Source organism: Xylaria bambusicola (assembly GCF_022495145.1).
Source record: "Xylaria bambusicola strain CBS 139988 unplaced genomic scaffold F5B22scaffold_5, whole genome shotgun sequence".
Taxonomy (NCBI): Eukaryota; Fungi; Ascomycota; class Sordariomycetes; order Xylariales; family Xylariaceae; genus Xylaria; species Xylaria bambusicola.
In genome coordinates, this window is record NW_025953558.1 from 432,138 (window position 1) to 444,220 (window position 12,083).

The following is a 12,083-nucleotide window of genomic DNA, read 5'->3' on the forward strand; positions in this document are numbered from 1 at the left end:
ACGCCAATACACCAATCCCATACCCATCCCATGCACCGGTAAAGCTAACGACCGTATGCATTGCACACGGCAAAGTAAACGAAGAAAAAAGCCACCGTGGCTTCCATATTCCACCCGCTCTGCCCGTCTACCTGATGCGTTTGCGTTTGCACTGTACGTCTATTCCTCTTCCCCTTCCCTTTCCCCTTTCCCTCCCCGTGTACCCCTACCCCTCGCCTATAATGCACCTTGTCCCCGTCTAATAATGAACTTCTAATCCTCTTCTGGGCGTGTTCCGTCAGGTTGGAGGAGGAGGAGGACGGAGTAAGCTCGAAGAGGCTTCCCCCGTGTCAATGCGGTGTCTCGGGTTGCCCCGGATCGTGCTCCTCATCGGACAAGCCGAGACGCGAGAATGGTCTGGAAGGTGGTCTGGAGGGCGGGCTTGAAGAGCCGCCGAGAGCGCCTCGCAGGCCTACGCCGAAGAATCGTGGCTCAGAGAAACTACCGAGGTAGCCAGCGCTGCCGAAGGATTTGCGGTGTTGTTGCGGTAGCTGTGGGCGCTCCGGGATCACACTCTCGATGTCGTCGTCTGATGGATCGGGTATCTCTTCTTGCAAACTCAGATCTGTGGCAACGTCACTCTTATCTGTAGGCGGTAGCGCTTCATCGATGGCCGCCTCGCTGTTTTCAGGGGTAATAGTGAGTGGTGACGAGAAGTCGAATTCCGGCTTTGACTGTGAGAAGACTTCTTTTCCTGCTGTTGTTTCCGGCGCTGGTCTCACGGTGAGCTGGCTTGCAGCTTCCGTCGGCGTTTCCTGCTCCCTGATGGGTTCTATAGGCGTTGCGTCATATGTGGATTTTGCACTCGTAGGCGCTCCGCCGTCCTTAGACGATGAAGTTCCTACACTCAAAGAAGATGAATTGTCGTCGTGACCCGTGAGATCCAGGTCTACATCCTTCACTACAGGTCGAGCTCTACTGGCTGCAGAGACAACAGAGCCATCTCGTGAACCCAGTGGAGATGCGGGCGATGACGCTGTTCGGTGCGCGTACAGCTTCCTTAGGAAGCTATTCACCTTTCTGGGCCCATCGATTTCACTATCCATTATTCCGGACGAGGGCGGCCTTGGCACGATGATGACCTCATTGTTCGCAGCCAGCTCGTGAAGGTTTGGAGTCACTAAAACACTGCTGCGTATCGAAGGACTGCCGCCGAACTCTAGGTCCGGAGTTCGTGGTACTATTGAGATTGATCCTGTTGTAGTGGGTCTTTGTCTTTCATCTTTATGAGATGCCAAAGAGGTCCCGGTAGGGTACTGATCCGTAGTCGATACACTAGAGGCTGACGTTTGAGTAGTATATGTATTGGATCTTGCGTAAGACACTGACAAGTCGAAGGATGTGTCTGCTGTACTTTGCTGACTGAGTTTAGGATGGTGGGTCTTCGCTTCGGGTGTGCTTGTGGCCATCTCAATAGGGGTGATACGGCCTCCTGGTACCAGTGGAAATACCCGTGCCCCTGTAGCGGGATCCCGGGTTATCCTGGTCCATTGATCTTGAGTAGACGGGGAGGCACCTAACGGCTCCGGTGCCTCAAACAGCTCGCCTCGGCTTGACGCCAATCTTTCGACTGAATCGCCTCCATTTGTGGTAGGGCGATTTGAGGTTGCTGTGAAGTTGCTTAACCTTCTCGACTCCAAAAGACCGTTCGTTGAGGAATCAGCAAGCGGCGGGGCACTGGCCGCCCTGTTTGGTCTTGTCGTCTCAACGTCTCGACTCATGATAGAACAAGTGTCTTTACAGACCATTTCAATATCGTGTTCGATGCGTTGTTTCAGTTTATCCAAAACATAAGCTTTTGCCTTCCCGGACTTTTTCTTATTCCCTGGCTTTTCAATAGGCTCCCGTGCTACCAGAGTCTTATTCAAGATGAAGTGACCTCGTTTCCGTGCGGTCATTCGAACGGCAATAGCATTACCCCTCAGAATGTCTGCCACTCCGGTCTGCAATCGATCCAAGAGTGCCTCCACAGTTCTCTGACAAAGGCATGTTTGAGGGCCAAGTTTGAATGCCAACGGTTCCTCGATGGCCCAGCCTCGTCCCCGAAGTTCAACGATGTAAAATTCAAAATCATTCATACCGGAGATTGATTCATCGGTTTCAGTACAAACTTGTTCAATAGCTGTCTTGGCCTTTTCAACAAATGTGGCACAATCAACCCCGCGGTCTTTCCAGAATACATTGACGCGAGCCCATGTCGTTCGTTCTAAATTGTCAAAAGTTGGACCCATGTTGTTTTTAACTGACAGCAGCATTTCAATGCCGTCACCATCGTGCGGTTGACAGTGCTGGCATTTACTGTGACTCGCGCATGCTTTCTGCAATGCTCCAAACTCTTTCCTCTCAGCCCTGAAAACGCCATCTACCGCGTAACAAGTGTCAAGAAACAGGTTCTCCGCACTCAGGAGCGTAAGTGGTGATAATTGGCGACTATTGACTTCAATAGTCTCATGCCATTTGGAGGGTGTGCGGTGCTGATTTCGACTCGTGATTGAAAAATGGACAGTATAACCGGGTATAGATTCAAAATCTTGCTGTTTTTCGATGAAAAAGGAACGGGGTATGCTTGTGAGTGGCTGAACTCGTCCGGGTTGGTATGGGAAGGTCTTCTGTTCTTGCACGGGATCTGCTCGTACAGGTCCATCTTTCCAGACAAAGGCCTCGTCGTGATGCCTCAAAAAGAGCCCGACCATGTAATGTGTTGCGAGGATGACTTCCCTGGCAGCTTCAGTTGATAGGGGCTGTTTCTGATACGACCTAAGGGTTCGAGAAGCCCAAGCCTCAGTGCCGGTGCCGATTTCATTCCTGAGCATCTGCACCTGTATCTCATATCTCAGAGATTTCGCCAGGCCATCAGTACCGGTACGATCCAAAGCACTTGAATCCTTCCTCGTGATAAGCTCCTTCGAACAATGGTCGACCCGGCGAATCAAGGCCTCACATAATTCCTCGGTGGGCTGAAGCGACGAGGAGCCTTCGTAGTCCTGGCTGTGGGTATAATTCAAAGGCTCGCCAAATTTGACAGTGACGCGTATGCTGAGGCTGCGTACTTGTGGAGGGTCCCGAAACAACGACCTTGTCTCAGATATAGAAACATCCTCTTCGGTTGTAGTAGGGATAAGCTCTGTAGACTGTAACGGCTGCTTTGGTCTGACTTCCTCGCTTTTGGCCCTACGACGATGCCGAAAGTCCTTCTTGAGGCCCTTCATGTCAGAAACAAGGCTCTTGAATCTTGCCGGGAAGCCTGCGAGACTGAGGCTCGTCCGACTCTTGTTAGGGGATGCCTGTACAGCCATTGCACACGGCGGCCGCTAAAAAGCGGGCACCTTTAGAAATTAGAGCCGATGATGGAACTGACAGAGGAGATTAAAAGCCGGCGACAAAAAGAGAAGGGAAAATTAAAAAAGAAACAAAAGAAAGAGAGGAGTGAATCTCTCAGCAAAATGGGAGAAACTGTATATCTATCTAGGTAGAAGAAAGTGAAGTGAACGAAAGGGACGACATGAGAAGGGAGGCTGGCAGGACCGTCTCGTTGACGCGCCTCCAGAACACTGGACTGGAGGGGTAATAAGCACCGAAAAGCCAGGGCGTTAGATAACGCAGGTAGGTACTTTGTACCTAAGAAAACATGCCGCTTTAAGTGGGACGACCGACCTCCCTGTTTCTTCGCTTTTCTTTCTGCCCTTCTTCTTCTCCCTTCTTCTCCGCGAGTTAGCGATAGACAAATCCACATTTTGGCCCGGAGAGTCGCGTGCCGGCACGCCAGGACTTTTGCTAGCCATAAGGGCCGCGGTGATTTCCAAGAGCCATCCAGAGGACACCTTACTGAAGACTGGCATGGATCGCCTGCGGCCTGCTGTGGGATTGGTGTAGATTGGAGCACATTGACGCAGATTTGGGCCACCCAGCCTATGCAGCCAGGGCGGGCGTGCAGCAGCGCCCATGCAGCGAATTTTTCTCAGGCGGTGGGTGGCTTTTGGGCGATGAGCTGCGATCGGTGCCCATCGGATGCCCATCCACACCACATCGGCTCCTACAGGAGCACGTTGGCACCAGTCGTGAGCCGATGTGGTCTGACTACCATCACGGAACTCTTGGTGTGATTATGGATACCGTTATCCATTATAGATCGATCACTACTCAGACTACTGTAGATATGTACAAACATACATACATACACGAAGTATGTATTAAGTATGTCGTACATACTGTAGGTTAGTGTACCTATATGCCTCACATGAAGCCATGCCAGAACCATGTCTGCATCCCGTATAATGCCGCGTCTGTGCTGCGTTAACGGCTGCAAGCTACTGCACCTAGGTAGCCCTGGTTTCTCTTGCCCCGGCTAGGCGGATCTTTTGCTTCGATTGCTGCTCGAGGCTGCTTACATTATCTACCTACCTACCTATCTACCGGGTATAGTAGCCTACCTATGCCACTCCACCAACCGGATACCTGGCTGGTGTTGGTGTTTCGCTGACAAGATTTTGGGTGGCTAGTAATGGACAAAACTCACCCGCGATAGTGCCCTATACAGTAGAACTAGGTAAGTAACTACACATACTTACATCACCATAGGTATGTAGGTAGGTCACGAGCATTCAAGATGCTCGACTGTTCATCTGTTCAGCTACCAATTGAGGGAGGGCTCTTACAGCAGCCACAGTTCTGGTTTCATAGGACCCGATTGGATTGCCCAACGGCCATGTGGCTCCTGTCTCCAAGCTCCCGGAGCCTAACTTCTTTCAGGTAGACGTGGCTCGCTAAAGCCGAGTTGCTTGAGACTTACTCATCCATCTATCCATCCTTCTCAACCTCTAGTTTCTGGTCAACACGCGACGAGTGTTTGACAACAGGAATTACAGCAAGAATGTATAACGATGGTTGCCAAAGGAAAGCTCTCATCTAGTCCAATTGAACCTAAGTAGGGGATGAAAGTTCTGGAACAGAAACTCCGGAGCGAGAAATGCCAGAGAATTACCTAGTTCATAAGAAGGAACAGACAGCCGCAGATGCTCTTTCGACAATCTGATGCTCATGTGTCTCGTAGACATGTCATATGATACCTATCGTCCTCCTCAGCGTGCTTTTCGATAGCATGTTTCAATTTAATACGAACAAATGACACAAAGGACTTGAACCTTTGATGAGTTGCAAGACACGTGACTCATAGCCTGTGGTGATCGGAAATGGTACATGACTTGCCCAGGTATTCATGATCTATCACTCAGACCTATAGAGGGACATCAGCGAGAATATAAACGAAAATCGCGTCTATTTGTTTGCCACATCTTCGTGGCACCTCTAGTACTAGACTACCGCATTATTCCTCTAGAAGGTAGGTAGCCCCTGACACGGTCTCAGAGCAAAAGGGTACTTGCAGATAATCCCGTTTGTCGCTGAAGGCCAATGAACGCGTATAAGAACCGTAGAAACGATGTAGTGAATGGAAGCTTCTCGCCGGTATCTCAGTAGGCATCCAGGTAATGTAGGTAGGGAGGCAACCAGCCATGTAATTATCCAAACGCGTGTTGCCTCGTTTGCGAGGCTGCCGAGCAATAGACGTGAATGGGTACGTATATATCATATCACACATTCAAAATTCAGGTCTGAGTAGAATTTGAAAATTAACAGTTCCTCTTTCCGAGACAGACAATACACCTCTCCCAGTCTTCACAATCCAGCCTTTCTACTCCCTCTTCCTCACCCATTCATCCTGAGTCCTGATCCTCAACTCAAATAAATCCACAGCCATGGCGAAGAAAAGAAACAAGAAAGCCCACGCCGCCGCCAACGCAGCACCCCTACAGCAACCAGCTATTGTAGAAGAGTGGAGTCAGTACATGGGACAAGGCGAGCTCCAAGACTTCCAGCGACTGATGACCGATCTCGGGTTCGAGGAGCACTTTCCGAGCAAGACCAAATGTCGCCAGGTAAGCAATCGAGTCTCATCTATTCCTCGATATTTCCTAAAGTATTTGGGAGAAAAGAAAATTGACGAAGCTATCCTCAAGGCACTCAAGACCGTTTGGGTGAACATCCCAGACTTCCTGCACGCAGTTCGGAATGGATATCCTGTTCATCACTTCCCAAGCCAACAGGAGCTCTCAGCATACACGCTCAAGACTCGCAAATTCTACCCCAAGAACTACATTTCGAAGAACAGTCCTCTACGCCAGCTTCTTGCACATATTCACGGTGGAAAGCGTGGAAGGAACAATGACGCCTCTGGGCTAGTTGGGACGATGGGAGCGTTGTCACTCGTGGGTTAGTAATCAACGGGCTTGTTTTGTCTGGTCTTGTCTTCTTGACAGCTCTATGATTCGCGGATTTGGACAATTTGTTTGTTGGAGCAAAAAACCTGTATTAATAAGTGGTTACGGTTGGCAAAGCTAGCTCCTGATTTCCCATAACCTAATTTTCCCCTGGTCATTCCCGACCGCCAACATGTTGCTCTTTGCGCCGAATGCGACCGCTTCTATCCTTCCCAGCGGCGTTTGCTCTGTGGGCCAGTTCCTGTAGACAGTACAGCTAGGTAGATGGACAAGCTTGAGACCATCCCTCTTATGTCGTGTAGCCATAGCCAGCAACTGCCCGTCTGGACTAAACGTGAGCACTGTGACAGGCGTAATAAGATTCATGAGAGCCCGGACTGGCCCCGGCCGGGGTTTCAATAACAATTCGTCCTCTTTAGACGGGAGGATTAGTGTGTGACGGTCGTAGATGTTTACCACACCCGAGGCAGCGCCTATAGCTACCCATCGGTCCTCGCCGAGCAAGTCAGGGCCGTGAGAGCCGCCAAGGGCGATGGCGCTGGTGGTATTTGATCCCTCATCGTTCCATACGCCTAAGAAGCGCTTTGACACCATACTGTACTCTCCGACTTGGCCTCCTTTTCCTAAAATGGTGAGACCATTTCCAGTCCTCCACCAGCAGAAGTCGATGATACCTCCACGGCTATCTAATCTAGCGGCAGAAATCCACTGCATAGTGTGGACGTTCAAGATATTAATCACACCGCCCCCCTTTCTGGTCGAGGCGATCAAGCCGAGATATCGCCCACAGGGGCTCAACCGGAAACGCTCCCACGTTCGCTGCTCTTCTTGATGACCCTGTATTTTGTTCGTCTTCTGTATCTCTCCGCTTTCAATATCCCAGGAGTGTATATATCTTCGACGACCTGCCATAAAGATTTTGCTTCCGTCTGAGGTGAACTGAGCCCGGCGAACGGGAACGAGGCTGACCTTGGTTGACGTCAACATCGGGTTTGGTGTTGGGTATGCGGTTGGTGCGATATGATGTAAGAACAGCATTGAGGATGTGCTGGAGGACAGTAGAACCGGGTATTTGGGGTGGAAAGCTAGCGACGTGACGTCCTTATGGGTGTCTGGTATGTCACGAGATCTCTGGATATCGATTACTTCAGGCCGGAGCTTCTTCGTCTTTGTCGACGTGCTGCCGTTCAGAGTACTAGAATCGCGAAGAAGTTTATCCAAGGGCAGCGCATCGGCATTGATATCATCACTTTCCATATTCTCGTCTGATGCGTATGATGAGTCGGTAGCAGCAGATGATCGTCTGCGACGCTTCTTTGGCGGTTCTTCCGCTTTTCTTGCCCATTCGGGAAGAGGATTCAGCCGCAAAAACTGCTGTCGGAGCCGGAGGGTATACTCGGTTCCGTTAATGACATCTTCGGCCTCGCTCGCTCGAAGTTTCCGTAGTTGGGTGACATTGGCTAGGGATATGGTGAGCCGCTCGTCATCGCTATCTTCCCAAGCAGGCGCATCTTTTGAGTCAGGCTGGCTTCGATCTTTGGCGGATGGCGCTGCAACTAGCTGTTGGCCACTGGCGGATTTTGGACCTAAGTCTATATCGAAAGCGAAGAAATCGGCGTCCTCTGCGTTTTCCAGGCCTGTGGCCTCATCGTTGTTTAACACTCTCCCCAATGCATCTGTGTCACTATCTTCTCCATCCACTTTATAATCATCCTTGAAGAGATTTGCGCGGAAATTCGCAGCATCTCCTAGAACGAATCGCTCGAGATCTTCTTCGTCGGAATCCTTCTCGCGGGGCGCTCGTTTCCGCTGACGATTCTGCGTTTCCGTTTCTGATTCTTCTTCGGTCGAATACTCGAGGTCTTGGTAATCTGATTCTGAGCTAGGTTCGCTGTCAATTGACAGATCAGGGCGTCTAGGGGCCATCGTGTTCCTTTTTGGATTTCCAGGAAGGTAGCGATTGTCACTTAACCGCGACAACTTTTTTTCTTATCGAGACGCTTTACAATAATCCCTGTCAGTATTAAGGTTTAGGGGAGCTCCTGGTGGGGCGACACCCGCTAAATTATATAAATTGTTGATAAGCATACGATCGAGCCGATTATGCATATCTCGGAGAATGCGTAGGTAAGTTGGATTATGCAATTATCAGGCTCTCAACGAAGTGCGCTGGGGCTAAAAAAGCAGTGCATGGCCTCACGTGCATGACTCCTGGAGGTTACAGCTATCGACAGCATGATCGTCGGCCTCATCTGGCGGTCGTTTGTAATGATGATCTTATCTTGGGCGTCAACACTCTTTTCAAAAAAATAATGTATTCGATATACTACTGTAGCAAAGACGCGGCGGCGACCAGCTCGCTCTCCAGAAGTTTCAACTTCTCACTAACAGACTCAGGACTGCGTAGCGTCAACACAGCAGCTTTCTGTGCCACATTTATCAGGTTTTCAATCCTGCCCCCCTGCGCTAAACCTGCGACAAGAGTCCCCATGAAGGTATCCCCAATGCCATTCACAGATGCGACGTCTGTGACTAATTCGACAGATGGGTACATTCTCATGTAGACGCCCCCAACATCTGGGTGGTCATTAATGCACCTCGAGAGGATGAAAGGTTCATGTTTCGCATCGTAAAGACGCGGGTCATCTTTCTTCAGGATAGCCGTCAGAAGGGCGCCGTCGCTTCCCAGCTTTGTTATGATTGTTGGGATGAAGGGTAGTAACTGGATAGCTTGTTGTGGGATACCTGCGTCCGTCATACCCGCCGAGGTTAGCTTGACGAAGCGGTCTCGAGCTCCTCTTATGCTGAACGCATCAATGATCGTCCACCACCGCGGGTCCTCGAAATACTCATTATTCTGAGCAGCTGCATGCATTGCCGCCAATTCGTATTGGTTTGGCGTAGTGAGATCAACCGTAGCGTGAGGAAAGACACCCAAGCTCTCAAGACTTCTTCCAGTGCAGAACAGTCGCGCTGATTTTGCCTTGGACACCGGTTCAAAGGCAACTTGTGCATTGTTTGTTTTACCAGCTTGCATCCATGACCGAATATCGTGATCTTTCCAGTTGGCGTCGACGACGAGCCACTTTGGCTTGGAGGTCTCGATGATGGTGGCCCAAGAGGGAGAGAAGGACTGGCTAGTAAAGATGTCCATATCTGCCATGGCAAGTACGAGGTGCTTGTTGGCATCATTGACTGATACGTATTGTGCAGTACGCGCGCCTTGATGCTCATCATGGCTTAATACCTGGATGTTTGACGTATCCATGCCACATGACTCTAGTGACGCCAGAACGGTCGAGCCGGCACTTAAATCGAAAATAGTCAGTAGAGGGAACATCATCAATTGCAACAAGGGGGCATTACTGACAGATCACGCCCAACCATGCTGCAAAGCCGTACTTTCATGTTTTTATTAACTCGGTGAGCTGCAAGTGCTACGTTGCGCCCAACGCCCCCTATCGATTGAGTAATATTGGAGGGATTTGAGGTATGGAGTTGTGGGATTGGATCCTCAACCGCGTTGCCACATGTATAGTCGCAACTTAGGTCTACTGCCACAGACCCAGCAACGAGAATATCTGCTTGCGACGATACCTATGATAGCCATGTTAGTCTACGCAAACCTACACATAGCTCACAGGATAGCATCATCGACTTCGGATTTTGTTATATGGTAAGTTCAAATCTAGCAAAAGTCCTCATACCTCCGTTTTTGTTATCATTTTTTGTATTGGATTAGCTACCTTTTCAGGTCTTTCTAAACCGGCCCATTGCTTCACCCTATCCCACAGTTGTTAGACTATTGCGGCAAATAGTAGGAAGAGCTCGTAGCTCACGATGAGTTTGGTGTTGATGGGCCCTCAGAGATAAGCCTAGACACCGCGCTAGCAAGTTTTGCCGCTCGCTCTACGTTTGACTGCACCAGGGCCTTATTTGCTGGCACACTTCTCCCGTTTGTGAGTTCCCGGATTCTTTTCAGTATAAAAGGCGTGTTTGCATTGCCATGAGCACCTTGCTCATCTGCTTCTCGTACGGCCTGCTCGATGATCGCATTCAGCTCGCGTCCGGGTATCTCGTGCTCTACTGGGACCGGGTTCGCCATTATGAGGCCGGTTTCGATTTTCAGCCTTTCCTGCGCCAAAAGGATAGCTGCAGCATGCTCCTCGTCCTGAACAACAAAGGGGCTCTTAATGCCGCTTTCTCTAGCCCAAAATCCAGGAAGATCGATATCTCCCGTTCTCCCATCAGCGAAGGTTGAGACCAGGACTCCTTGGGTTTCTAGATATTCCAGAGTCCTGGGGATATCCAAGAAGCCTTTGCTACCAGAGCACACTACTGCCATCCTTGTCCGTCCAAGTTCTGTCAGATCAGCGCTGATATCAAACGAGATGTGACCACCTCGATGAACTCCACCGAGACCCCCAGTACCAAAGACTCGAATGCCAGCCAACCTTGCCAGAACCATGGTTCCTGCAATTGTGGTGCCTCCATTAACCTTTTGGCCGACCATACCCTAGACGAAAGATTAGCAAACAAGTCTGATTGAAGCGTATACGGAGGCTTTATCATACACTCCCAACTAAAAAGGCAAGATCCCGCCTAGATGCCTTTTTGGGGGAGCCCTCGACCATTCGGTTGACTTCATCAGGAGTGAGTCCGACGGTGGGCACACCACCCAAGATACCTACGACAGCAGGTACGCCCCCATTTCTTCGAACTATAGCTTCAAGTTCAAGGTCGTTTCCAAGTGCTCCGTGGGTATATATTGTTGATTCAAGGGCGACTACAGGTTTGTTCGTAGCCAGGGCATCGGTTACCTCCTCAGATACTCTCAGTATTTCCTTGAGACCAGCTAGGTTTCCCGAAGCATAACCCCGGCATGCTCTTCCGGTAGCTGATAATGAGGTACAGTTGAACACGTGACGAGATCTACACACGTTCAGGGCCCAACGATGACCAGTCCACCGTCCAATGCGCGTAAGTGGCCGGTGTAACATCTGCATTGTGACCTATTAATGAACCTTCTCGATAGAGAGCGCCAAGCTGTCTGTCTCCCTAAATTCGATAAGTCTGGATGCGCTGGGGGTGGTAAGGGCGCACAATGTCCAGGTAGCTGCAAATTGGGATAAACGCTTACGGTGCCATTCGATGTTCATGAATATATACCCTTGAATTCTAATAGGGTTAACAGGGCATGCAGTGATGTATAAACCCTTTGGTTATTCCGATTTCAACACCGGTGATAGGGCTTGGTGGTACTGGGTAACCTTCGGAAGCCGTTGGATATAGAATTAGAGTCCCAACGGTAACTTCCGACGGCGCTTTCGCTAACCTGGACAGATACCACTCACTGCAGCATGGGCCACCTCTACTCGGCCTGTCTGCGTCAGAGCCAGGTTGGCGGATCCCTGCCAATATCCAATATCCACTTTCAGTTGGTCTACCTACCCTGGTAATTCTTCCCATATACTAAGGTATTAATGTACTGCCCAGGTCTGTTCTGAAACAGAAATGTGCACATCTCGATTCATCGTCATTGTCAGACACGGTGAAAACCAGGCGAGTACAAAGAACGAAGCACCGATCCTAAGCTGATAGAATCCGACATATTCGCTGTCTCGTCTGTGTATTCTAGGGACTCGACAGCTGATACTGTTTGTTGTAATCTTTCACTTAACATTATGTGAAGAGGCTGACCCCTTATACCAACACCATTGGAACTCAATGAAATGGCAAAGTTGCCCTAAGGAACAATTCCGGAGTTAC

The 12,083-nt window shown here is 50.0% G+C and overlaps 3 protein-coding genes across 3 annotated transcripts; 1 reads left to right on the plus strand and 2 right to left on the minus strand.

Annotated features, from left to right (window-relative positions):
* Window positions 1-292: 292 nt before the first annotated feature.
* F5B22DRAFT_415417 (uncharacterized protein) lies at window positions 293-3,482 on the minus strand. Its single transcript, XM_047971583.1, has one exon. It carries the CDS (start codon window positions 3,333-3,335, stop codon window positions 330-332), a length of 3,006 nt encoding a protein of 1,001 aa, XP_047834463.1. The 5' UTR covers window positions 3,336-3,482; the 3' UTR covers window positions 293-329.
* Window positions 3,483-5,549: 2,067 nt separating this feature from the next.
* F5B22DRAFT_415555 (uncharacterized protein) lies at window positions 5,550-6,371 on the plus strand. The gene is made up of 3 exons (XM_047971586.1): window positions 5,550-5,611; window positions 5,692-5,972; window positions 6,054-6,371. Exons 2-3 carry the CDS (start codon window positions 5,793-5,795, stop codon window positions 6,309-6,311), a joined length of 438 nt encoding a protein of 145 aa, XP_047834464.1. The 5' UTR covers window positions 5,550-5,611; window positions 5,692-5,792; the 3' UTR covers window positions 6,312-6,371.
* Window positions 6,372-6,431: 60 nt separating this feature from the next.
* Window positions 6,432-11,320, minus strand: F5B22DRAFT_633868 (Indigoidine synthase A like protein-domain-containing protein; the record flags this gene model as incomplete). The annotated part of the gene is made up of 8 exons (XM_047976902.1): window positions 6,432-8,229; window positions 8,547-8,609; window positions 8,693-9,622; window positions 9,685-9,911; window position 10,097; window positions 10,154-10,830; window positions 10,889-11,169; window positions 11,251-11,320. 8 exons carry the CDS (start codon window positions 11,318-11,320, stop codon window positions 6,432-6,434), a joined length of 4,047 nt encoding a protein of 1,348 aa, XP_047834465.1.
* Window positions 11,321-12,083: the final 763 nt, after the last annotated feature.